The 27,750-nt window shown below is 37.7% G+C and overlaps 1 protein-coding gene across 6 annotated transcripts in view; it reads left to right on the plus strand.

Moving 5' to 3' along the window:
* ATP2B1 (ATPase plasma membrane Ca2+ transporting 1) overlaps positions 1-27,750 on the plus strand; it is a 127,271-nt gene that overhangs the window by 45,871 nt on the left and 53,650 nt on the right. For all 6 annotated transcript variants that reach the window (XM_019742141.2, XM_074325295.1, XM_074325297.1 and 3 more), the window contains exons 2-5: positions 10,532-10,958; positions 22,364-22,561; positions 26,632-26,886; positions 26,979-27,104. In XM_019742141.2, coding sequence (XP_019597700.1) covers positions 10,751-10,958; positions 22,364-22,561; positions 26,632-26,886; positions 26,979-27,104 — 787 coding nt within the window. In that variant the 5' untranslated portion in view covers positions 10,532-10,750. The remainder of the gene's footprint in view (positions 1-10,531; positions 10,959-22,363; positions 22,562-26,631; positions 26,887-26,978; positions 27,105-27,750) is intronic.

A 27,750-nucleotide genomic window follows, 5' to 3' on the forward strand; every position in this document is an offset into this window, starting at 1 on the left:
TTTGTTAGAAATGTGACTTGTGTGCCCGGCCTACCCCTGATCTGTAACCTGCAGCTGTAGGGCTGGGGCACAGCAGTCTCAGTCTGTGTTGTAAGGACCCTCGGGTAACTCTGGTGCTGGGGTTGGAGAACCGCTGATCTGCAGTTTGTAGAATTCGTGCATAAATGATTTTAATAATCCAAATATGTACCCCAGCATTTTAAAATTTATCCTGGCTGTGGTAAATTGGGAAGGATTGTGTTTTTTACTGTGAAAGTGCAACTTGGCAAAATTTGGACAACCTTTCAAGAGATGCAGGTATCAGTGTTTGAAATAAGATGATTCTAACAGACTTGACCATAAAGAAAAATGTCTGTAGTGCACTTTAAGATATCTCTGTTTGGGATCCTTCACATTAAAATTTTATCACATACTCTGCTTAATTAAGTACTTTGTTGACATAAATAATCTGCTGGAAATGACAGTCATCAAAAGCAAGAGTAATTGTCTTCTAACCCCAGGCAGGGGGATGAATCACCAATTTATAGAACCTATTCTGCTTTCGGCTAACATTTCTTTATAAACTAAAGACTGGGGAATAGGAGCCGTGTGTGTGGGGTTAGGGTAAGGAAACTGGGTGGTTTTAGTCACACTTTCACTGAACCAGACTGCTATAGTGCGGTTTCATCATTTTAATTGAATTGTGAAATTCTGAAATATGAGAGAATCAAAAAAAATAAACCTTGTGAAGGCACATGCAAATAAATTGTTACTATTATCTATAAACTGGTCTCATGCTTGCTGACTAAAACAGATGAAAACAATTATGGTCAGGATTACAGTGCCACCCAACTCCTCCCCACTGACTCCCTCGACAATTATTCAAGAGGAACAAGCAGTGGAAAATGAGAACAAGCAGCCAGAGATGGCAGTGTGCTGGGAACAAGAGTCAAGCATCAGAGAAATTAAGGCGACAGAACATGTCAAGAGTGGGGGAGTGGTTAGCACAGCAAAGGTTGCCAGTAGGTCAGATAAGAGGAACTAAGTGTGTCCATTAGATTTAGGAATAAGAGGGGTCAGCGGTCAGCCTGAGGACTGCTTTCAGTGCAGCATGCCAGGAGAAGCTAAGTTGCAGTGTGTTGATCTGTGAGTTGGAGATCAAGTAGCGGTAGCAAATTTTAGAGAGCATGATAGCTATCTTAACTGGGTAAGATTTTTATTTCTTTATTATGTAGATCTAATTGTTCACTTTATTATGACATTGATTTGGTATCATTTTATTGTAGCATGGATAAGCCTAGCAAATTATTTCTCAAGTAAATGTATCATTTGTTCCAGGCTTTATGAATTATTGAAACTCAGCTTTACTACTTTGCAGAGCCTCAAGGATCTAGGACCCTGGTTAAAAACTATTGCAATGTAGCAGTCAGTGTATAATTCGTTTGAAAATCTGAAATACCTTTTAACTTCTATTGTCTAATAGAATTTAAAGGAAAGTTAAGATTCTATATCTTGTATTCCAGGTGGTTTGAAAACTGCTTGAAGGCCCTGACTTGCTCTTAACTCTACACACCTTCCGTATTATTTTAAACAGGATTATGAGATTTGGTTTTGCTCTGCTCTTTGGGTTGTCATTGTTTACTATTGTAAACCTATCTTTCAAATTAATTTTTAGCTTAAGTTTCAAACAGAAACATTTCTACTCAATAAACATTGAATACCTAGTATATTCCAGACAGGGCGAGGGGTTAAAAATAAATGGCACAATGCTGCTTTGAGATCACAGTTCATTGGAGAAGACAGGTAAACAAATCATTGCAGCTGTGTGATAAAAGCTATACAGTAGAACAAATTAGTGCCTCCCCTATTCTAATCTACTTGTTTCCCACCCTGAGAGACTTGTTGAAGTGGTCATGCTGAATTTATTACTGGCAGCAGCTGTGAGTTTGCCCTTCAAAGTATTGTACTTAGCCTCTAGAAGAGTCTAGTGGATGATAAAAGTAACTTACTGAAGGGAGTGGGACTAATTTTAGTCCACACAAACAGACACAGTGGTATTCATTCATTCTTGGAGACTAATAAATCAGGCATTGTAGACAATGCTTATTTTTCTGCTTTATCAGTTCTATGAAAATGAAATCCTGTTTGGTGAATTTAATATTGTTTATATGTATTATTTTTTACTCACCTGATATAAATTAACATTTCTAAACAAGCTTTAGTCTTTATGCTCTTTTATGTGGTGTGTGTTTTCTTTAAGCCACTTAAAAAGTGAAAATGTAACGTCAAAGTAATATTAAAATCGGTTCTTCAGAGTGTTTTAATGAAGTAATTTGAATATAAACAAAACTTTGTAAAAGAAAGTCCCTACCATTCATCATCTTGAGGAATCTCCTTTTTAATATACATACTATTCAACCATCTGCTTTCTGCTATTAGAGTCAGTATCACACGCAAGTACTTTTATATTTAGTAATTCATAGTAAGTGTTTATCATTTATTAAATATCTTAATTATTGGAAGATTTGAAAATTTTAGGGTGTGAATCCAGATATAAGATTTGTTGTTGTTTTTTTCCTTTTCTTTTCTGCAGAAAGTGACTATATAAGAAGGTGGGATGATCATAGTACTTTTTGCTAAGATACAGAGATCAAAGATGTATTAGGCATGGTTTTGGCTTTAAATAAATTTTCAATATAATGAGCCTAAATCTAGGCTTAGTTATTTAGTAGTTACACTGCCCAGCCCCTGCAAGGAGCACTTAAGGTGGTGAGTTTCCGGTTGTCCACACTGACCGATGGTCACTGCTAGCATCCAGTCGGGCCAGCAGGCTGGCTTTCTGAATTTATGAGATAGTCAATAAACTGCCAATAGCAGCCACAGTGAAACAGCTACAAGGCTAATCTACAAAGAAAGCTTAATTAATTTTGATGTTAAAAGAAAAAAAAAAAACTACGAAAATGGAGATTTCTGAAGTGTTCCTTTTTGGAACACTTTAGAAATCATCAAAAACGATTTTTTAGCTTTTGGTCCATCCAATGGTGTGTCTGACAGCTAAGCTGCTGGTGTCCATTTGCAGTCCAATGCCAGGTTTCCCTGTGGTAGCCTCCTTAAAGCTATACATTGTTAGGATTTTTCCCATGACTTAAATGGTAGTCTTTTGCTCTTCTTTTTAATGATTTTGTGAGTATTTAGTGTTTGCTTCCTTATATTGTAAGCATCTTTATTCTTTTTGGGAGCAGATGATTATGAGTGTTTGGTTTCAATGGCTGTAAAATGAGCAATTGGATTTGCATCCCTTTCAACTGTTAAATTCTCTAATTTTTTCCTTTGTGACTTTTTTTTAACAGAATAATGGCTCTTTAAAATTTGTTTATGGTTAGTATTTTATTTTTATTTAACAACTTATAAACAATTATTCTCTTATTATATGAATGAAAATAAACTGTCTTTAGAGGATTTTTTTTCTATAGAATCAGTGGTAGATTAAGAACCTTTGTAAATATTAATTTTTATTTTTTTAATTTTACTGAGACATGTAATGGAGCTAGCAAATAGAAATTTGACCTAACACTTAAATTATTTCATTGTTATCAGTTGAAAATGCAGGACATTTAATTGAGCTGTTTCAAGTGTAGATGCCATTAAAGAACTGCTTGAATTTTCTTGGGAAAGAATATATGAAATCAAAAGTAACTTTGTATACTGACATAGTTACAAAATCTGTAAACATTAAAAAAAATTGAAGAGTAAAATTTAGGTCTACAACTTTTTATGTTTTGAAATTTCATTCTGAATTGGGAGTGATTTGAAAAAAGTCAAGATTACTTGGGAATCTTTCGTTGACTCAAAGGACATTTTAAGAGATGAATGATAGTTTAAATGAAAGGATTGGTTTCTAACAAGTTACTTTTTTTTTTTTTTTTTTTAATTGTATTGGGGAACAGCTCAAGTCACTGTCCTTCAGTCTAGCTGTGGAGGGCGCAGCTCAGCTCCAAGTCCAGTTGCCTTTTTCAATGCGGGAACTGAACCAGCAACCTTGTTGCTGAGAGCTCATGCTCTAACCAACTTAGCCCCAACTTAGCCATCTGGCCACCCCTCCGGCAGCTCAGCGGCAGCTCATCTTCAATCTAGTTATGGAGGGCACACCTCACTGGCCCATGTGGGAATCGAACCAGCAACCCTGTTGTTCAGAGCTTGTGCTCTAAGCAACTGAGCCATCTGGCCACCCCAGTAAGTTAAATTACTTTTGTAACCAGTTTGTTTAAATTTAGGGTTAAAATTAATCAAACAACTTTTCTTAGCTTGTGACCACAATTAGCAGATCTTCCAATTAGATGGTATATTTCAACACTATATACAAGAGAGTAACTTTTCTTGTCTGGGTTATGCTGTCTCTGAAGTAATCTTGCCTAAAACGGATTTTGATTTTTAAAACCTAAACAGGATCAATGGACAATGGGGTGCTAAACAGGAAGTCAGTTTTGTACATGTATAAAGCATGTTTACTGCATTAGCACCAATGGTGTTACCTTTTAAAATAGGAATGGATTTTTAAAGATTAAAATTGTCACAAAAAAGGCGCATGGGCTGTCTTCAGGCATTGAGCTTTCTCCATGCATTCTTTTTGTTTGTGTCTTGCTTTATCGACTCCAGAGGTAGAGCGTTCTAACTGACTGAGGGACCCTGAATTAGGGTTCTCCATAGAAACAGAACAAATAGGAAATATATGTATATTGGTTATAGGAATTGGCTCAAGCAGTTTTGGAGATTGAAAAGTCCCATGATCTGCTGTCTGTACACTAGAGACTCACGAAAGCTGGCGGTTTTGTGCAGGCCACGTCTGAAGGCCTGAGAACCAGGGAAGCCACGGGTAAGATTCCCAGTCTTCAGGCAGGAGATGGATGTCTAGGCTCAACTCTTCAGGCGGAGAGTGGGTGTGAATTCCACCCCTTTCTTCACTCTTTGCTTTGTTCAGGCCCTCAATGGATTGGATGCTGCCCACGACATTGGAACACTTATTCAAATGCTCATCTCATACAGAAACAGCCTCACAGGCGCACCCTGAAATCGTGTTTAGCCAGATACCTGGGCAGCCCATAATCCAGCCAAGTTGACATAAAATTAACTGTTACTCATTCCAATTTGGAATAACTTTTTACAGAGTTAGGTGTTACTTACCCAAAATCTACCTGTGTAACTGTCTTTCATTCTAGTTGTGCCCTCTAGTACTCCACAGAATATATCTAGTCACTTTTATACACTGTAAAATTTCAAGATAGTTATCATGAATCAGTCCTCCCCTCACTGAATTCCTTTCAGTTCTTCAGTGGACTGGTTTCCTGAGTCCTCAACATTTCTTTATTATTATTTTACACTATACTTCTTGGTAATTCAGACCTGACCGATGCAAAATTTAGTAGGCCTGTTCCCTGTAATACAAATAAAAGTTGGTGTCTCTTCTTCATTCATTAGCATTTTGATATATTCCGTCATGTGCTTTACCTGCATAGCAGAGCTTCATTTATATTAGACATCGTCAAGATTCTCTTCTCCTCTAGGTTTAGAAATATTTCTGTAAACATTCCTCATCTGAAATGGCTTGGTCCTGTGAGAGGGGTTAAAAATAGCTAACATATATTTGCCACTTATGTGCTAGGCTAAGTTCAAATTGTTTTACGTATATTAACACATTTAACGAGGTGTGTATTTACTGTTATTGTGTCTGTATTTTACAGATGAGCCTGTAACATTATAGGTGTGTTTGTCGGAGGCAAAGTATTCTCTAGGTCTGTTATCTCCCATTGTTAGATGTTACTCCTGTCATTTGCTGCCTGAGAAGGCTGGGGTGGGTGGGGAGCAAGGACTTATACCCGTGCTAATTAACATCGAGGATATGCATACTGAGCTTTGAGTCAACTAAACCTTTGTCTTTGATTATGTGCCATTGCATTTTTTATATGTCATTTTTCTACAGTTATGCTTTGGAATTACATGGAGACACCATACTTAGTGCCAATTAAATTTAGCCTCTCATTGCCGCCTGTCTTTCTAGATCCCAACTCTGTCATCTGACATACTTGCTCATTTACTTAGCTTCAAGTGATCTACAGATTCGAGAACTAAAACGTCTGTGTTTTCAAGTCACTTACAAGTTTAGAACAGTCAGGAATTAAGAGCCCAGTGATGCAGTAAAAACCACCTTCCAGGTTGTTCGTCTTGTTCTAATATACTTAGTTATATTAGCATATATCTTTTATCCTGCCTGCAGGACTCTCATGTTACCATATAATATTAATCATTTTTAGAGTTCTATATTCCATCCTGTGGTTTACTTAACTACTCCCCTAAATTTTAGTTTTTCTAATAAGTGAGGTTCTTGTTATTACCATTCTTTAGTCTAGATAACGTTCATAGAACCGCTCCGTGATCTATAAGTCAAGTGACCTTGTGAAAGAAGGAATTGAAATTGTATTATTAATAAAGCTGTCTCTTTATTGCTGGGATCTCACAGTCACCCCTTTGTTTTCTTTCGGGGCTTTGCTCACTCACAGTAAAGCTTATGTGTCCGTTGGGATCTGCCTTATGCTTCTTTTTGAAGACTATAACTTTTTGCCCAACTCTAGTCTTAAACCACCTGTTTTTTTCCCATAATCCTTTAATACTACCAACAGTAGTTTGATCAGAGATGTCATCGAGGGATTCTGGGATAAATTAAATAGGCCAAGAGGACTACGTAGAGTAGCGATGTGTTTTCTTTAAAATCCGCCTCTTGGGGCCTCAGCTTCCACTTAACAACTTTTCTTCTTAAACTTTGCAAATGGACAATCAACATCTTTTACAGAACAAAGAGAAGCAATACAAGATGTTCTCCTTTCTGTTGTATCTCAATCCCAAATGGTATGTCTCTCTCTGATTGTCGTGTTGTAGCTAACAAGTGAAACCCAAACTTTCTTGTTGTCCTTAGCAGTTTTGTTATTCTACCTGTTAGGTTAATGGAAGAGGGAAGAGTAGGCAGAGAGAAAAATAGTGCAAGAGGTTGTAGATGATCTAGAAATAGACAACAGCTTGATACATAATTTGTGGGTTGTCGAGAAAGTAGCTCATGTGCATTTGGAGCTTTTGCCTGGCCTTCCCTTTCTTTCAACAAACTGGGGAACTGAACATGGTTGGTAACGATGGACTTATCAAAGCCCTTTGGGTTGCAAAGCGAAAGAAAACCCAACTCCAAAAAAGGATTTTATTGACAAATTACTGAAAAGCTCGGGTAGGGCAGTCTTAAGGCGCTGACTGATCAGTGGGCTCAAGTAATCCCACACTGACAGGCACATTTCCTCCCTGTCATCCCCTCTTCCTCCTTCCTTCTTGCCTTCCCTGTTAGAGACTTTTGGAGAGGTTTTCTGCACCTCAGATTCAAGTTCAGTAAGAAAAAACAAGTCTCTGCTCCAGAGTCACAGCAGAAGCCTCATTGCCAACTGTTGGCCCTCCCATCACATCCACATTTCTGGACCAGTCGTCATTATGGCTGGGGGTGTCTGAATATGGGGGTAGTCTACACCGAAAATTGGAAAGGGCAGATCCCCTAAACAACAAGTGGGGCTATTACTGGAAAATTGGGGAAAGGATGCTGAGGTGGCAAATAACAAATGTACTTACCATGTCTCTTGAATTCTGATTTTATTATAAACTGGTACATTTGGTGTTATTTGACTTTTTTTTTTTTGACCAATGAAAACTTCCATTTCAACCTAATGTGAGGATTTAAAGGGGAGACAGTATAGTGGAAGGAGCGTGGATTTTGAGTGACAAATAGATTCAAATCCTAGTTCTATTACATATTAGCTCTATTATGTGTCCTTGCTGTTGAGAAATTTAAAGGCACCCAAAAAATAACACCCCTTTCTTCTGCTTGAATTCTGTCTAGAAAAAACCAAGATTGGCACATAGGAATAAAAATACTAGTTTTATTACTGATAGAAGCTGAAATGAAGCAGTTTTTTGTGTGTGTAACAACAATGACGTTCTAATACTGAACCCAGAACTGAACACTTACTCACCCCCACCCCAGGCACTTTGAACAATAGGTTTTTTAATCTGGGATCTGCCCCTAATAACTCAGACCAGAATGCACGAGTCCTGCAGACATCTGGCTCCCAAAAGAAAGCTGAGGTGAACAAGTTCCGTATGTCTAGCTGTTCTGGGAAAATCTCCTCTGTCAGGCAGCTCATTTCACCTCAGTGATAATTGGCTGGACAGGAGGCCGGAAGTTCTTGAGGAAAACTCCTCCGGCAGCCTTCGGAGTTAGGAGCATGGAGCTCTAACCGCCTGAGCCACCAGGCTGGCCCTCCAGTTTTTGAAGTTTATAATAATTGATGTGTGAGTAGGAGGAAACCCACTTTGCCTAGGAGATGAGTAAAATTGGTAATAATTGGGAAAGCATAAGGATTTGTGAAGTGGGAGAAAACAGGCAATGAAAGAAAATGTCTTGCAGAATCCATAGCTGTCACATCTTTGTAAATTGAACGCAAGACAGGCAGAATTTTTCACCACCAACCGTCCTCAACCAGCTGGTATGAATTCAAAATGTTTAGCCCATTTCCCTGTCCAGTGGTTCTCACGGTGTGCTTCCTGGCCTGATTAGCGTCCGTGTCATCTGGGAGAATCTGTTAGAAAAGCAAATTGTGGTGTCCACCCTACTCCTACTAAAACTCAAACTCTGGAGGTGGGGCCCAGCGATCTGTATTTTGAAAAGCTCTTGAGGTGATTTTGATGGGTATTGAACTATGAGAACTACATACCATGACTCGCAGACATCCCCATAACAGTTTCATAGCTGAAGATTAATTGCACTTGCCAGTAATCTTTTCTAGTTCCTAATAGTGAGTTTATTAAACATGGGGCATGGTATTTGGGGAGGGAGAGAGTTGAATAGGTTAAAATAGAGTTTAAGCCTGAATGCCAAACAGGCATGAGCAATAGAACTGTGTTTTCATCCTATAGATTTAGATACCGTGGCATGATGCTTGTTTAAAAAAACTAAATGTAGCAGCAAAGTGCAGAATGGATGGATGTAGTAGATACTGGAATGAGAGAGAATGTGGAGGGGTGGGGCAGGGATTATAATTTGTGTGGGAGGAACTTGAAGATCAGGAAGAGAAGGGTTATAATAGAAGAGGCTTTTCAGAGGAAGGGTTAACCCAACTCTGACTGATTGAAGCTGGGAAATGGAGTCAAAGATGATTTAAGATCAAGCCCAAGTAGGTGATTAGGATAATGGTGATTGGGAGAGGGAGCGCTCTAATTTGGGAATAAGGTGGATCCATTGTAGGGCCGGTATTAACTTTGAGGTGATTGTTTAAAGGACATAGATGGAGAAAGAGTTGAGAGCTCATCTCTCAGTAATTTAGAATAAGAGGAGCATTGAAAGTATTTTGGGGTGGCCGATTGGCTCAGTGGTTGGAGCGTAGGGCTCATTAACACCAAGGTCGTCGGTTCTATTCCCACAGGGGCCAGTGAGCTGCAGCCCCCACAACTAGATTAAAAACGACTTGACATGGAGCTGATGGGTCCTAGAGAAACAAACTGTTCCCCAATATTCCCCAATAAAATTTTTTTTTTAAAGCACATTTTGAAGAAAATTAAAGTAATGCACTCATTCTTTCCTCAAATGCTTACTGAATGAGTCCCACGTGCCTGGCACAATTCTAGGTTCTCGGCATAGCGTCAAGGACAAAGCCGTGCCCTTCCTTCAGAACTTGTGCTGGAGATGGAGGGAGGACAACAACAACAAAATCAAGAAATGAACAAGATAATTTCAGATAAGAAATTAAGGGCCAGAAAAGAAAAGAGAGTAACAGTGAAGAGTGATTAAGGAGTAGATAATTTCTTTAGATAGCTGGTCATATGAGGTAGTGACATGTGCCTAAAATCATGGAAGATAGTTTCAGGGAGGGTGGTGTTACAGAGTAGCCTAGGAGAATGGCAGGGAAGCATGGTAGAGGGCTCGGTTTGCTTTTTCGCCCTTGCAGGAGCAATTCTATATGGAAGGTTTCGAGAGACAGGTCTGTGTAGTAGAAACAACATGGGCTTGGAAACATCGCAGGTCATCCATTTTAGGCATTTGTTAGCTGTGCAGAAACTTGTCAATTTCTTTGAGGCTTGCTCTTCTTAGAAGAGTGAATAGTAAGAACACCTCATAGGATTAAATTGTGATGATTAAATGAGAGAATGAATTTAAAGCAACTAGCATAGTGCTTGGAATATAAGTACTTAATGGTAACTGTCAATATTCAGTAATACCGAATGAAACAAAATTCAGTCACGTGAAATGCAGTTTCATGTAATAGATCTAATGTCTTTTGATATACAACTTTATTTAGAAGTTATACTTTGATCTTTTAGCATGTAAAACATTTTAAAGGCATGAGACTACAGTTCAAAAATATTTTTGTAATTAAATTATGGACCTTGATTAGCTTGCCTGATGACACTTGCTCACATATACAATACTCTAAAATGGATTTTAGTAACTTTTAATTTTTTCTTTTTACAGATGTGTACATCTCATGATTGATACGAAGAAACTAGTCATGGGCCAAAGGTCAAGATACTTCTCTGGGAAATGTTGTTGATGCCTCTTTACAAAGTCATACAATGAGTGTTTGGTTTAAGAAAGATTTTCATATTTAAAAAAATTTTCATCTTGGAAATATATCAAGTGAAAATTAGAGTCTTTTGGGAAACATTTTCCTCCTGATAAATTATACTTGTAATGGGCGACATGGCAAACAACTCAGTTTCATACAGCGGAGTGAAACACACTCTGAAGGAAGCTGATCATGATGGAGACTTTGGAATCACGCTCGCAGAACTGCGGGCTCTCATGGAGCTCAGGTCTACAGATGCATTACGAAAAATACAGGAGAGCTATGGAGACGTCTATGGCATTTGCACCAGGTTGAAAACATCTCCAAATGAAGGTGAGTTTTATAAGATTTGTTTTTAGTTCTCTATGCAGAGAGTACTGTGTACTTGGCTCATAAATGAACATGCTTATATTGTCTTGGCTACTATATGATGGTGCTGTCATTTTAGTGCCATTAAAGACAGGTGAACTATCAGATTGGTGCAGTTAAAGTATGAATAACTTTAAATCAAGATATAATGTTGCACATTAATGTGTATATTTTCGGTTGCTGGGAGGAAATATTTTGTACTGTTGTACATATTGTTACTACTTGTTTGTCATAGCAAGACTGTCTTTCCCCTTGAGCTAGATAGGATGGAACCAGGCTTGGTAGCCCCCAGGGCATTCAGTGGAAATAAGCACTGCTCACCATCCTTCATTTTGCCAGGTAGCTTAAAATAGTTGTCGCTGCCAGTAGCTGGCTGAGTTGTTTTTAACCTAAACTTTAATAATGAGTTCAGATGGTCCTAAAGCAAATGGAGTAGATTAGATGGCAGGTTTTGACCTGGCAGACATTGCCTTTGATTTGATTGAAAATAATTTTCAACCGTAGAATTGTGTTGTTTCCCTACGTTTAAATAAACCTTTGGTTTCATAAGAAAGGACAATTCAGTATAACTTCATCATCGTCTTTGAAAGAGTTTGAGAAGGATGGCCTTTTATACATTGATCATGTTGAACAGAAAACTAATGTTAGGAAGTTGCAAATCACAGAGGAGAGGGGGAGGATACATGAGGATGAATGGTGACTACAATTTATTTTAGTAAGGATGGGAAATAATGCTAAAACTTCAAGTATATTAGCTTAAAGTATAAAGTATACTTTTAAAACTTAAAATATAAGTATATTCCAAAGCCAATTCTAGAGAAATTATGCAGAAGTGTTTGTCTTAACATTTTTTTCTGAAACATCTTATGACACGCTACAAGTTTTGCTAAACTTCGAAGGAATAGCAAAAAGTTATTTCTAAAATTATCAAAGAATTTTAAATCACATTTTAAAAAATGTTTTTTAAAACCTTTATAGGATTCTGTGTAAATTGCTCATTGTTTTTTCTGAGGTAGCATGATTTTGGGGAAGAAAGTATCAGTATTCACACATATCCTAAAAGGACTTTCTCGGATCTCTTGGAATATGTTTGTTTTTCTCTGCAAGACCTGTTAACTCCTCCAGATTTTCTGGATCTTATCTTCAAGTCAGAACCACTAGACACATGAACTCTTCTTAGTTATACCTTCAATATGCTGTACCATTTTAGGGTAGCTGGGATCCCTGTTGTTGATAAAAATTCAGGGAATCAAGAACAGAAGACCCATGGACTTTAACAGACAGTAATTTGACAAAACTCAGAGTTTGTTCATTATGCAAACCATCTTTGAAGTATTAACTAGCTGTCACCTTAGCAATTTGTACATTAATATGCTGGTAGCAATTGGTAGCTTCATTAATTCAACCACATGTACTCACTACACTTAATCTAAAACCTGATTGTTGGATGTTTCATGATCACCACGTTGATGGGAGAGTTGAACATTAAATAGCCCTCAGTATAACAGCAGTTTGTTCATGAAAATGATACTGAGCTTCAGTTTCAAGTCTGTACATAACTGCACATCCCCCAAGCGTGTCTCTGTATCCTCTGCTATTAATTACAACTCTTGTCTTCTGATAACTCCGTACCCGTGTTTGATGTGTTCTCATGTTTATAGACATGATTTCCCATTAGTTTGCACTGCGGTTTCTTTTGTGCTATTATTTGGGGCAGTACTCCTTGCATTGGTTTTGTTTGAATTAGTGCAGTTTCTTGAGTTAGAGGGAAATTTTACATCTAGTACAGTAGTTTTTAAAATTTGGGGAGGGGATGGTTATATACCACTTTAACAATATGATGGAAGCTGTGGATAATCTCTAGAAATGTCATCAACACTTAAAATTTTGTGTGCATTGTTGCTGCTTTGTGATAGTAAATAAATGTGTGCATTATTTTTCACTCTTTTATTCTTGGAAAATTCTTACTCATCATCTTGCTAGAATTGTGAATTTAATTTTTGTTAAAAGTTATACAAACTGCCGTCTTCATTGTTTATATATAGTTTGTCATTTTGGAGTATTTTTTATGGAATGTGAAAAAGGCTGTTTTAAACATTGTTTTTGTATTTACAGTTGTAAGAATAAATAAGAGCAGCAGCAGCCTGACAGGAGTGTTATTTCCAAAGGAATAGTTTTAGTTCAATTTAGATACAGTTCACTCAGCTAGTGATTAGTGTTTTTGTCATTGATCAGCTGGGCAAATGATGATAAATGAGTCATCATCAGAGATAATCTGCTAGGAGTTTATCTGCCCAAGAAAATTATCTAGACACCAAGTACTTTTTTGTTAGTATAACAAAAAATCCCCTGCTTATAATCCCCTGCTTATAGTCAGGGAAAGTAAGATTAAAATGATTGTTCAAAGTACATAAATTTTGGTTAGGTAAAATTGAAGTTCATCTGTCCCTTTAGTTCATTCATTCATTCATTCATTCACTGACACACAACATTTTTTCATCAGATCTAGGTTGTCAGTTGTCGTATATTTTATATACCCCTAAAAATAGATTTAGTGTTGGCAGTTTTAATTGTAAGATAATTTAAACATATAATTAAATTATATCCCAATTTCAGAGACGTTAATAAAATGTAAGAATATGCGCATTTTAGAATTGCTGGGATATTGTATTCAGCATGTTATCCGCTGTGTAACAGGTAATTTTTAAAACTAGACTCTGAGCATACATTCATGAATAAAACAAAAATCCCTGCCTTATTTTTATATGGGGGAGACAAATTCACAAGACAAGGAAATAAAATGTGTGGTGTGTTCCTGATATATGCTTTAGAGAAAAATGAGTGGAGAAGGAAAATCAGAAATATTGGGGACGTCAACATTAGATTGTTGTAAAGTCTAAAGGAACAACTTAAGACATCTCTGAAGAACAGCAACAACAAAATGATAGGTAACACTTTTTGTGCCAGATTAGTTGTTAGCACTTACAAATATTAACTCATTTTATCCTCACAAGCACCTTACCCTGTTTTACAGCCAAAGATCCCACAGCACAAAAAGGGTAAGCAACTTTACCGAAAGTCTCCTATATCACAAGCCCAGAGCAGGGATTCATATCTCAACATACGGAGAACATGCTTTTAACCACTATATTGTACTGCCTATTACAAAAACTCATGTCATGCAGCGTGCAAGAGTTAAGAATATTGAGAAAGACATACTTGTGTTCTCTCCTCTCAGTAGTATTTTTTGATGGCAGGAATTATCTGATGGGAAAAAAATTGATTTTCAGGTTCTGTTTTATGGATCAGTCTTTAAAGCACGTATGCCTTATCCAGGACGTGGTACTTGTGTGCTCCCTCTTTGGCCTGCTAATGTGTTGCTTATTTCCTAGCAGAGTAATCATTTAGCTTGATTTGAATCCTGTCTGTGTCCTGATCAATAGGAAGTGCTTTGAGCCAGGTGTGATTTTCAAACTCAAAACTTCCCAGTAGTTCTGATTAACCATCTTTACTCTTAAAAAAGAATCAGAACTATAAATTCCAAGGTTAACTGGAATTGAGGCTTGTAACTTGCTATTTTTAGCTTTATCTATTAGAGCAAGCATCTATCTTACAGTCCTCAGGATCCAAGAATGTATTTGTATGATAAAATAACGTGCGTATAGCATCCTAATTCAGTGAAATTACCATTACAGTTTTTTTTTTCTTTTGTATCTTTGTTTTCCTACATCAACTTTCTTATTCCTATTCTATATATTTCTTGATCCTTTTATTTTTATACTAACTTTTGGTATCCTTTCCATTTTAATGTGTTCCTATGTTATCTATGTTATATTTTATATTGAATGGTAGAATAGACTCTAATAATGAGATTCATAGAATGCAGAACTCTAGCCCTGCTCTCATGTTCTTCATTCAGTTGTGCTGCATTAAAACAGCGAATAAAAATGAATTCATAAAACTTAAAGACCAAATACTGAGTGGTATTCTGTAAGAGGACAGGCTTCCTGGCCTTATAACGGGCCAGAAAGTAAATGGGACACTAAGTTTTTTAAGTGGTGGTTGCTAAAATTAGGTAGAAGAGATAAAAAGCAAAGGAAATGAGAAAAAGAAAGAGCGGTAGGAAGAAACAAAAGGGACATGTGGTAGGAAGCCAGGGAGAGTCAACAGCAATTGTCCCTGGCTGACTAGTGTTTCCATAGTGTTTCAGGTGGCAGTTTCTTTTTTTTTTTAATAGGGTTGTTTTTTGTTTTTGTTTTTTTGCTATTTTTATTTTTATTTATTTATTTTAATTAGTTTCAGGTGCACCAAACAATATAATAGACATTTATAATTTATATCCCTCACACTGTGTGAAACCCCCTCCCTCATCCACTATCCCTCTGACATCACACAGAGCCATTACATTTCCACTGTCTCTATTCCTAATGCTGTACTCCACTTCTTGTAACTATATATATAGATATATATCTGTATCTATACATATATATGTATATATCACATTGTAGATGACATGGATTATTGTTCAGCTTCAGGTGTACAGTGCAGTGATCAGGCATCTACATCATCCTGTTTGCACTCACAGAAGTGAGGCTGCTAGTAGCGGTGTGCTCTGACCATGTCTTCATGGTGCAATATAGTAAAACTAACAGTCACACATGCAAATCTATTTTCACTCTCTCCAAAAATCAGCCCTTTGCCCAGACAAAATCAGTATTGATCTATTGGCTACTACAAGAACGCTCTGATGCCCTGGTGTGTGTGCTTGGTTGTACAGGTTGGCACAGTCCTTTCAGGCATTCAGCAAGGATTTGCACGGCCATGGTATGCCATCCATATATGCTTTCGTCCATGTATAGAGTTACTAACAACGGCTTTATATTGGTGCTCCTCTGCATGGCCTTGTCCTAGAAATGTATTGCTGCTCTAACAGACGTGGAGAATTATACATTTAATACCTGCTCGGGTCACTTAGGCATTTCTCAGAGAGAGTTGTAACACTGAATATTCCTGTTAACTTTGTACATAATATGTATTATTTTTTAAAGTTGTGCTTAATAGAGCCTGAAGTAGCATGCTTTAGTTAGATCTTTTTTAAGTTCAGTTTTCTGAGTACAATGGACACATTTTCTTTCTCAAAATACTCTGTTCTGGCTTTCATAACACTCTTGGGGTTTCTTTCTTTTATCTGACCAAGTCTCATCAGCCTCCTGTGCTTTCCTTTAGATGTTGGCCGACCTCAGGTTTCTGTTCATCTGTACACACTCTTCTTCATCCAGTGGCTACATGCGCCCCAGGTGATGCCGTCCATTCCTGAGACTCCCTGTCACTCGGATGCTGTGATTCCCACTCCCATGCCTGCTAGCCACGTTTTTCTCCCAGGCTTTGCAGCTGAAAGCCCACTTCTTTATAGACATCTTCATTTTCTCAAACTTTCCCTTCTGAAAATATGCTTCTCTTTTTCCCCTTTCCTATGAAACCTGTTATCCATCTTGTTAGGTGGCGTTGACTTTGACAGGAATCTTTCACCCACCCTAACTTTAGCGACAAGACTTGGAAATTCTAACCCCTAACTTTGTCTTAACTCAAGGGTGCTTGCTTCTCTGCATCCCCTCTACCCGGCTTGAGGCCACTGTCTTCTCTTGGGTGATTCCGGTAACAGCATACTAACTGCTGTCTTTTCTGTCTCCCCTCACGCTGCCTGTCACTCTCCTGCTTAAAAGCTGGCAGTGGTTTCGCCTTGCCCTTAGAATGAGGTTCAGATCTCTCACTTAGGTTAACAAATGTCGGTGGGATCTGGTCCTCTGTTTCTCCTTTCCAACTCTGCTCCCCAGTGCTGGAGGCATAGCAGAATTTTCAGCTTTCTCAAATAATGTTGTGCCGTGCTCACTCTTGTTTCTTGGCCTCTTGCGTACTAATCTGTCCCCTAAAACACTTCACCTCATCCTTCCTATGACTATTAATATCTTACTCATTCTTAGGCTCTCTAGGTATCTTAGAATTCCCTTATCTACCCCAAACCCCTGAATTTTGGATTCCAGTTCCCTTTGTGGACTCTCACACATTCTCACCACGTCCTCGAAGTGCTTAACACAGTGGGTTGTGATTAGCCGGTTACTTGTCAGTCTGCTCCCCCAGCCCTGTCCCACCCCCACCCCTGTGAACTGTGAGTTCTTTGAGGGCAGTTGCCAGAGAAAGCATCCTGTCTGACTCATTTCCCTTCGTTTCCTTCGTGCCATCACAGTGCCTGGCTCATTGTAGGCATTTGGACACAGATGCATAAGTTTGACTTTAGACCAGTGATTCTGAAAATTTGAGGGGGTCTCCTTGTTTTTTGAAATTGAGACTGATAAGAGTATTAGTCTGTTTTCCAAGAAGAATGCACCTAAAAAATAAATTCTTACATGCTTTCTAGGTCTGCATGTTTCCCTGTGTCCCTCAGAGAAGTCAGGGTGGCTACTGTACCACCCGCCACCCTCACTCCACACTCAGACACATATACACAAATGAAGTACAGGATTTATTCTGTGTGCTGTGTATTAATCAGCCGCGGTTTTCAGTTAAACCCCCCCCCTGCTTCCTACATTGCAGTGCTTAACTCCCTGCTTCCTTTGAGACGTGGTTTTATTAGTCCTAGCAGTGGAGTTGCTACATTTTCTTGTAAAACATTGTTATTGATGTAATTTGCATTTTATTCCATATGTCCTTTTCAAATACTCTTAAACCAGTATGTATTTATAGACTGGATATAGGCTTTCTTTTCTTAACTTCCCACAACGGTGGATCCAGAACCCAAAAGCATATAATTCTGAGGCTCCTGTTGATGGGTCTTTTGTGACGCTAACTGGGCTGTGAGATCAGTGCACACATGCCCTTGGCCTCATTGCTGCTAACACTATAGGCCGCTGAGCAAGAGGACTCGGCAGAAGCGTCCTCACTGTATTCATTCATAAGTTATTCTTAATGGTTTCATAGCATGCTTAGGCTGTTTGTGAAGCCAGGACCGCGTGGGCTCATTACCACTTCCCCAGCTTAGCTCTCTCTCTTCCCCATGAAGTTTGCTGTCTCTCTCCTCAGGGACAGCGTCTTCTGCACCTGTGATAGACTGACACCCGTGCCTTGCAGGCTGCTCCCGCTTGCCTCTTGAAAGGCTTTATTCTAGTGTTAGCCTGTGTGTGTCTCCTGTATCATCAGTGTCTTGTTTTCTACTTGATCATTTCCTTTGATAAATAATGTGCTTTAGTATCTATCCCTCACCTTTAAAAAAACAAAATGGGTAGTATTTACCCATTTTTAATTCACCTTTACTGCTTTATTTCTCCCCATTGCATCATACTCCTGGAAAAAGTTATCGATACTCATTGTTTCCATTTAGTCATTCCCATTCTCTGTTCAATTCTTTCTTATCAGTCTTTTCTTTACATGCCACTCCACTGGAAGATTCCTTATCCAGGTCATCAGCCTCCATCTAGCAAAAGCCAGTTTGTCCATTCTCTGTCTTCATCTTACTCAACCTTTGTAACACCATTTGATACATCTCCCTCTTTGAGCAAACCCCTTTTTTCTAGGCTTCTACAGTATTCCATACGCCTGTTTATGAGTCATCCCCTCGTCCCCACTCTTCTGTTTCTTCTCAGTTGCTTTTAGCTTCTCTTCCCTGATCTGACCACCAAATGGTGGATTGTTAAGGCTCTCGCCTCAGCCCTGCTCTCTTGTTGTCTAGTTACTCTAGCTTTCAGGACCTCTTATCCGGTCCATGGCTCCAGAATCATCTGTTATGTTGATGACTCTGGCTCACATCTCTCCCCGAATTCCGCATATGGATTCTCAGCTGTCTACTGGACATTTCCACTCATGTAATGGGCATCCCATGTGTTAATCTATAAAACAGAACCAATAACTCCTGCGTTCCTTTTCACACCCAATTCTGCAATTCCCAAAGCCTGCTTTTGGTAAACGTCTACTGCCTAGTACCCCCTTAAGTGTGTGGCCCGGAAAAAAAAAAAATCTGGATACCGTTCTTTATTCTCTTTGTTTCATCCACATCCAGTCCTTCAGCAAGTTCAGTCTGATCTCCTCACAAGACACCTGGCAGATCCAGTCGCTGCCTCTAAATCCCAGATGGAGGTGGCCGCTCAGCTCAGTGGTTAGAGCGCGGCGCTAATGACACCAGGGTTGCTTTTCCGACCCCGCATGGGCCACTGTGAGTGGCGCCCTCCTTAAAAAAAGTTTTAAAAATAAATAATATAATACAGAATTGTACACCTGAAATCTATGTAACTTTACTAACAATTGTCACCCCAATAAACTTTAATTAAATAAAATAATAAAGAAATAATAAAAGCCAGGTGCAAGCCACCATCGTCTCTTCCTCTGTACTGCAGCAGCCTCCCAGCTGGTCTTTTCCCTCTACTCTTGCACTCTTCAGTGTACCCTTCACACAACAATTTAAATGAGATTAGTTATCCCTACCCTGCTTTAAAACCTGCTTGTGATTTCCACTGTTCTTAGATTAAATGCCAGTCCTCTCTCCGTATTATTTGAATTGTCTTTATTTGTCCCCCTGCAGTGTAATAATAGGCTTGCTGAACGGAGATTGGTGTTGCTCACACTGCCTCCTCAGCAGTAGCACAGTCCTTGGAAGTAGTTAGATGTTCAGCAGGTATCTGTCGGGGAGCAGCCTGTTGTTACAGAACACTTTAACTTCATTATATGTAGATTCTGTAAGTTTATTTTTTTCTATTAATAGAAATGAATTGTCCCCAAAATGGAGAGAAAACCTGTAGTGTTCGTTTTGTAACTTGTCTTCCCCTTTTCTTAGCTTAATAACTGTTACCCTGTAATTTATGATTTACGTGCTGCACACCTTCTCCTTGGTCTTTCAAAACAACCTTATTAAGTTATACCCACAAATATTAATGCTCCCCTCAGCCCCCAAACAAGTTACGTGACGTGCACAAGATTTCGGCAGGGGAACTGGAGCCGAGGTCTCCGAACTTCTAAACCAGACAACTGGTGGGTGTGGTGACCTCGGCATGTGCTGGTGGTGTGGGAGGGTGACAGTGACCTTCAGCGCCAGCTGCCTTCGTCCTTCCCACCTTCCCTCCAATGTGCGTTTTTAAGCTGTCTTTAGTTCTATGGCTGTTCTTTTCAGAATTAGCATGAAATACTGGTCCCTGTGAAGACTAAGATATTCAGATCTGATCAATTATTTTTATAGTTACAGTGGTGACCTTTTAAAGCTATCAGGTGTTGTATGTGTAATTAATGGTAGGCTCTCTTAAGTGTGAGCTAAACTGATAGAACCAGTATCTTCAAACAGATTTCTTAGAAAAAAATGGAGACTGACGGGGAGAAATAACAATCTTCTATTTTGTTATAAAAGCATTACGTAATAGACAAACTTACCTATTATCTAATAGCATCCTTTCATAAAAGGAAGGACATTTAATTTAAAAAACAGCAAGCCACATAATCACAGAACATTTCCAAGTATAGTTCTTCAGAACAAGTAACTTTTGTTTTGTGGAAAATTTCACCACATTGATTTCTTTATCCCTCAATGAAACCATGGACCAATGTGAACTCTGCAGTCATGTGTGATCAGACAGCTTTGCTCTAGTCTGAACAAACAGTGTGTGGACTTTAAATTATAATTTGCAACTTTGTTCTCTCATACCATCTTTCCCCCTAAACACCATTGCTACAATCGTTCCCTGCCTTTCTTTCCACTGACTGTCTCAAAGCCCAGAACTCGGGGAAGTTTTCAGTTGATACCTTTTGTCATCAGAAATCCAATATGCTTTCTCAACTGCCCAGTATGGACCAACTCTGTTAGAGTTGGCAGTGAAAACATTCTCTGGAATATTTTTGGTACATTTAACAAAATAAGTAATTACTTTAAAATCTATATATTTATTTTTCGTTGTTTATTCTAACGGTTTACTTTCTTTGTTCGCTCTCCTCTACTCTCTGCCTGCCTCTGCTTTGAGATTAATAGCTAAAACAAAGCAAGAGCCTTCCAGTAATCTGCTGTTTTCCTGTCTTCTTCCTTTGATGTTCTCTTAGAATGAGCTCTTGCCAAAAAAAAAAAACAAAGTGGAATTAAATTAATTATAAATTTAAATTTATGATGATAAATTAAAAGTCATAACATCCTAGTATCTTTGCCCCCTTCTTCGATAACAAACTGAGGAAAGTGTTGTTGGTCCCTGCTGTGTTTTCGTAGTCCCACAGTAATGTAAGTGTGTACATACTTTGCATTAGCTAATTTGGATATATCTAGGTTCGACCGCATCAAGAGGGTTAAATCAGAGGAGAACTTGTTTGATAGGTTGAAGGAAAGACAAAATTAATATTCATCCTACTCTCTCTTAACCTCCCTCATAGCTTTCTAATTCCACACTCCCGGCATTAAATATGTCTTACATGTACCTTTCCCTTAACAGTGACAATATGTACATATAGTCAGTCAGTAGCACTACCTGTTTTGTCAATTGGAAATAAATCCTGAGTGTAAAACTTGAAAAAAAAGGTCAGTCGAAGTGTCCTTCTGTTTTTTATAACTTGCAAATCTTTTATCAATCCAAGTATAACAGATGTTTTAGGGCGGCTGGATGGCTCAGTTGATTAGAGCGCCAGCTCTTAACAACAGGGTTGCCCATTCCATTCGTGCATGGGATGGTGGGCTGCACCCCCTGCAACTAAGATCGAAAACGGCGACTGGACTTGGAGCTGAGCTGCGCCCTCCACAACTAGACTGAAGGACAACGACTTAGAGCTGATGGGCCCTGGAGAAACACACTGTTCCCCAATATTCCCCAATTTAAAAAAGAAAAAGATGTTTTAGTAGAAAAGTTTTAGAGTTTGTGATAGGTTATCTTTTCGTTGTTCTTCAGTTAGTACGAGTGAAAAGCAAAGACTTTCACTGATTAACTTAACCAAGTTTCAATAAGTAAAGCCAAATATTTTTATGTATTTCCCCATTTTGGGAGGTACAAACATCATAAGTAAAAGTAAAGGTCAGGGAGATGTTTAATTCCAGTATAAAAACCGTCAAAGTGTCCTACCAGTTCTGGTCTCTAGCAGTCTACAAGATGGTATAAGATAGTATAATCAAAAATAAGCAGTTTGGAAAAGTGAAAATTCTTAATCTAATTTTGAGTTATGTACTTAAAATGTTGCTTTAAAGCACTGCACATGTTTTCAGTGATTTAAATTCAGAAAACAACTAACACACAAAAAAAATCATATTGATAGTTTCTTATGTATTAGAATCCAAAGTGTACAGAATGAATGTGTTTTGAATATAGATATTTTCATTTGTAAGTAGGTAAAACTGTTCATTGAAATGTGTTTCTTTTTATTAGGTTTAAGTGGAAATCCTGCAGATATAGAAAGAAGAGAAGCAGTGTTTGGAAAGAATTTTATACCTCCTAAAAAGCCAAAAACCTTTCTTCAGTTAGTATGGGAAGCATTACAAGATGTCACTTTAATTATATTAGAAATTGCAGCCGTAGTATCATTGGTCCTTTCATTTTATCAACCTCCAGGAGGGGATAATGCACGTAAGTAAATTGGGAAGGGGGAAGAAAAAAAAAAAGACTTGTGTGTATGTGTTACTAAGTTCAGCTCATTTGCTTACCTAATGCATAATAATAGTAGCAGGCCACAGTTACTGATGGTTTGCTGTATACTGGGCACCATTCTAACTGTGCCTTTAGTAGTTCTTTAACTGGATCACCTCAGATAATTTTCACAGTAACCCTATGATATATAGATGGTGTCGTCTCCATTTCACAGTGAAACACAGGTTCCGTAACCTGCCTATCTATACATACAGTGTGTCTGGCAAGCAGCTAAGCCATATATCTGATGTAGTCTGTGCCACCACTGTTTTTAAGTTCTTCAGAACACTATTGTGAAATAATTAGTTTTTCATTTTGGTTTTTGTTGTTTGGTGTTTTTTTTTAGTCTGTTGGAAAAGCATTCTGAAAGCAAAATTCTATTCCCTTCCCCAATCCATTACTTTTGAAGTTCTTAAACTGTGTTGTGTGTGTGTGATTTGAGTAATCGTCTTGGCATTCTAGAAATGTTTATACTACAAAGTATCCTGGCCAATGGAAAAACCCATTATAGAATGGTAGATCTGCTTTAACTTTAACTAGTAGCTACAAATGGTTTTGTTTTCCTCCCAGCTTCCTCTGTCCTTCATTTCTCTTTTAAATTTCCTCTCCTTTTAAAAGATTTATTTAAATTGGGTATTTCTGACTGTACATTTGATAACTGCTAGGAAGTCTAGCTTGGGTATTGGTCAGCATATTTAAGTAGCTATAGAGTGAACCAGTAACAATATTTTGTATATCAACAGGGTTATTCACCAAAATATGTTTGTTTCTGAATGCTTCATTTTTATGCTATTCAAGTTATGAAGACTTGAATAAATGCTTGCTAACTCTAAAAGTTGGTTTAGGTAATCATTTAAAGTAATTCCTTGAAAGGTATATGTAGAGCTCTTGTGAGAACTTTTTTTTTTTTTTTTAAATGAAGAAAGTTGGTCACAGGAAAGGCCAGTTTACCTGAGATCAGTGTAGATCAGGGTGTTTCAGCAGGAGCACTGTTGAAATTTTGCATTGGAACATTCTTTGTTGCCAGGTGCATTATATCAAATGAGGCAACCAAAAATGTGGGCAGACATTGCCCGGTGTCCGAAAGAGGGCAGAGCAGCCTGTGGTGGAGAATAACTGATATAAATGAGAAAAGATTTACGCAATATTCTTGTCAGTATTGAGCCAAAAATATTTTTTAAACTTTTGTTTATTTTTATTAAATAATATAATAAAATAGTACATGTTTTGCTATAGAGCAATTAGGGGGAAATGACAGTTCAGAGGAAGAAATAATATTCATTGAAAATTCCACTTCTTAGAGATTACTGCTATACCATTTTGATATATATCCTCCCAGGTTTAAAAAAAAAAAATTTTGTGTATATGTGTGTCTTTGTGTGCTCATGCATGTAATGTATTCATGTGTGGGTAGGTGTGAGGATATGTAAATGTGTGTGTCTTTTTATCTGAAAAAGGAGGTAATACCATGTTTAGTGGAATACAGGTAAATTCATTAGTGTTCAGTTTACCCAGCTGTCATTAGGAATACTGAGAATTGGTGTTCTAGAATTGAGTGAGTTAGCAGATTATTAAAAACATTTTACTTTTAACATTTTTTTTTTTTTTTTTTTTTTACAAGACTGTAAGAAAACTAAAGAAAAATATTTTCAATGGGAGTGGATTTTGTTACTACTATGGCCTGGACAAATCTTTCTGGAATTGGGACCGCTTCATTTGTAGGACATAGTAACAGGCCCTTTCCCAAATTTGCTTAAGGAGACACTGGTATTAGATCCAACTGGGAAGATAATCTAGAGTTGTCAGTGTCATAGGCCCTTTAAAGAGACTCAGAATCCACTAGAAGGTGTTAATAAAACAATGGCATATTCGCTCCATGGTGAGGTGTTAGTTAGTGTGTGTACTTCATTCTTTTTAAATTTATTAATGTATTCCATGTATCTTTTCATCATGTTATGTTTTAACAATGAGTAGTAGTAATTTGCTTAAAAGGAAATCCATGAGTTGTCAATCTATAGTCATAGAAATTAAATTACCAAAATGTCTTGCTGATACGGTTTGGGGTGAAAATAAGCGCTATAACCCACATCATAAAGAAATCTATAGTTTCAGACTCCTTGGTTGCAGAGCCCCTTTACACTCTTGAAGTATTGAGGACTCCAAAGAGCTTTTGATTATGGGAGTTATATCTGTAGATATTTACTGTGTTCTTAATTAAAACTGAGAAATTTAAAAATACTAGTACATTTTAAAAATAAGTATTGTTACAATAAATATAATTACTGTGATTAATTACTATTCATGAAGTTTTAAATAGTGGTGTTTTTCATTCCATTGTATCTCTTTAATGTCTGGCTGAATTAAATATAACTGGGTTCTCATCTGCTTCTGTATTCATCGTATCATATTAGCACGTGTAATAAAGTCTTTGGAAAATTCGACTATACAGTCATAAAATATGAGGCAAACTTTTTGTGAATGTTAACATCACCCCTTCTTTTTCATCCCCAATTGATCTTTCTCATCTCTGTGTTTTCCTTCACCTGCCCCATGTAACTCTCCCAGCTCAATCTTTATTCAACGTCCGTGTACCTCAAATCCTCTCTTCAGTTCATGCTCACTGTTCTGGAATATGCTTTAATCATTTCTAATGCCACTCATTGACTCATTCTTTTCTTCTGAATAATCGTTTTCCTGCTTTGCCTGTCCTAAGAAAACCAATGACTTTCAGAGGTTTCAGCTCTACCCTCAATAAGAAAGAACTTTATATAGGAACACAGAAGAACATATGCCTTTGTGTGAATTTATAAATTACCAAAGTATGCTTTCAGGAAACAGTATGAACCTTCACTGCATGTGTATCCTTTCTCCTATTTTGTCCTGTTTCATTTTTCAAAATGCTGGTCATGAGCCACCAAATTGGTTTTAGACTCAAAAAGAGATTGCAGTCCAAAGTCCAAACAGCACTGTTCCATGATTCTTTCTTTACCATTATTGACCTTACAGTTTTAAGTTTGTTTGTTTTTTTCCTCCCCTATCTTTTTTCAAACTCTTTTCTGCCGTAGAGCCTTTGTACTGACTTGAATTTGTCCCTGGAATGTTCTTCCCTTAGAGCTATACGGCTAGTTCCCGGTTATCATTTGGCTCCTAGCTCAAATGTCATGGACACTTCAGAGAGGCCTCTGCTGATCCAATCACAATTAGCCCTCTTTGTTCACTTGATAGCACATCACCATGTTTTATTTTCTTTGTGGCACTTACAACATCTAATACTAATTATCTGTGTTTTATTATCTGAATTTTTACATCCGCTGCGCCTAACAATCTGAATATGGGTTCTCTGAAGAGAGGGAGGTTGTGTGTCTTACTACTGCATCCCTAGCTTCTAAAAGTGTCTGGCACCTAGAGTAGGTACTTAAATAGTTAAATTATGAGTGGCACTTTCCTTAACTTTGCATGTTATGAAACCCAACATTTGATCATACTCCAGTAAAATTGATCTAATAAGTAAGCTTGATTCATGGATAGCACATAATGCTTGATTTCTCATTTGTGTTTTGCCTACCATATGTAGTTAGTAATAGCATTAACCATTTGTTGAGTGCAAAGGACGTCTTCACCACTGCTCTACCTACTTTGTAAGTGTTCTCTTGTTGAATCCTCACAACTGTGGGGTAGATGAGGTATCCTAATTTGACAGATGAAGAAACCAAGTCTCAAAAATAAGTAACTTGCCTTAGGGTTGGGGTTTAATCCTCTAGTGTCCTTACTCTTAAACAGTACTACTGTAAAGTGCCTTCCTGAGGTTGAGACTTCAGAGGCAAGGAAGTTGAAATTGACAATTGACATAGTAAATGTTCTCGTCATTCTGGAATGCTTTGAGTTCAGTGATGAGGTGTTTAGTGCTGTAAGTAAAATTAACGAGATATATAAAGGTCATAGTTATTACATGTCTGTTACCATCAATTCACTATCCTTTTTGATGAGCATTTTCTTTCTTTCCCAAATAGTTTGTGGAGAAGTCTCTGTTGGAGAAGAAGAAGGTGAAGGTGAAACTGGTTGGATTGAAGGAGCTGCAATCCTCTTGTCAGTCGTGTGTGTGGTGTTAGTAACAGCTTTCAATGACTGGAGTAAGGAAAAACAGTTCAGAGGTTTGCAGAGTCGAATTGAACAGGAACAGAAGTTCACGGTCATCAGGGGTGGGCAGGTCATTCAGATTCCTGTAGCTGACATTATTGTTGGAGATATTGCTCAAGTGAAATATGGTAAGTCACAACGAGCAGTACATCTGTCACTGGGTGTAAAATTATTATATAATCTTGTTTACAGTTTAACATATTACTGCTTTCTGTTTTAGGTGATCTTCTTCCAGCTGACGGCATACTTATTCAAGGCAATGATCTTAAAATTGATGAGAGCTCATTGACGGGTGAATCTGATCATGTTAAGAAGTCTTTAGATAAAGATCCCTTACTTCTATCAGGTATGAATTTCCTTCATAACTTGTAACTTGTTTCTCCCCCACAGCTGTATAACATTGTCAGCAAACACGGTTTTTCCTAAGAGTCAATAATGTGATTTATGCTGGCTTTAATCATTATAATCCTTGGAGCCTTTTTTTAGCTTTTTTTTTTTTTTTTTTTTTTGTTAACTGTCAAAGACATTAGGTATCTTTGAATCCAGAGTTACAAATTTTTACAAATGAGGAAACTGAGTCTGAAAAAATTAAGAGATTTGATAGCCAGTGTTAGTTAATGTTAGTATAATGATAAAACTAAAATACAAGTTGAATTGATCTCTATTGAATTGTTCTGTTTTTCTGTATCACATTTATATTTACAGTCTGTTGACAAACAAGATTGAAGAATAATTATGTGTTTAAAGCAAATTAGTGAATTTTCTGTAATGGTCGATAAGGGACAGGTTTTTTGTTTTTTTTTTAAAGAACTGATGAAATCCTTAAAGTTACTCCTTAGTTACCCTAATCCAGCTATCTCATTTAACTACTGAGGACCGAGTCTGAGACATATCCTGTCTAAGATTATATGACTAATCAACAGTACGTCCAGGAGTAATACCACATGTACTGGGCAGGATTGAATTTGCACATGGTTAAGACATGTTCTGAG

This window comes from Rhinolophus sinicus, linkage group LG02, assembly GCF_036562045.2.
Source record: "Rhinolophus sinicus isolate RSC01 linkage group LG02, ASM3656204v1, whole genome shotgun sequence".
Lineage (NCBI taxonomy): Eukaryota > Metazoa > Chordata > Mammalia > Chiroptera > Rhinolophidae > Rhinolophus > Rhinolophus sinicus.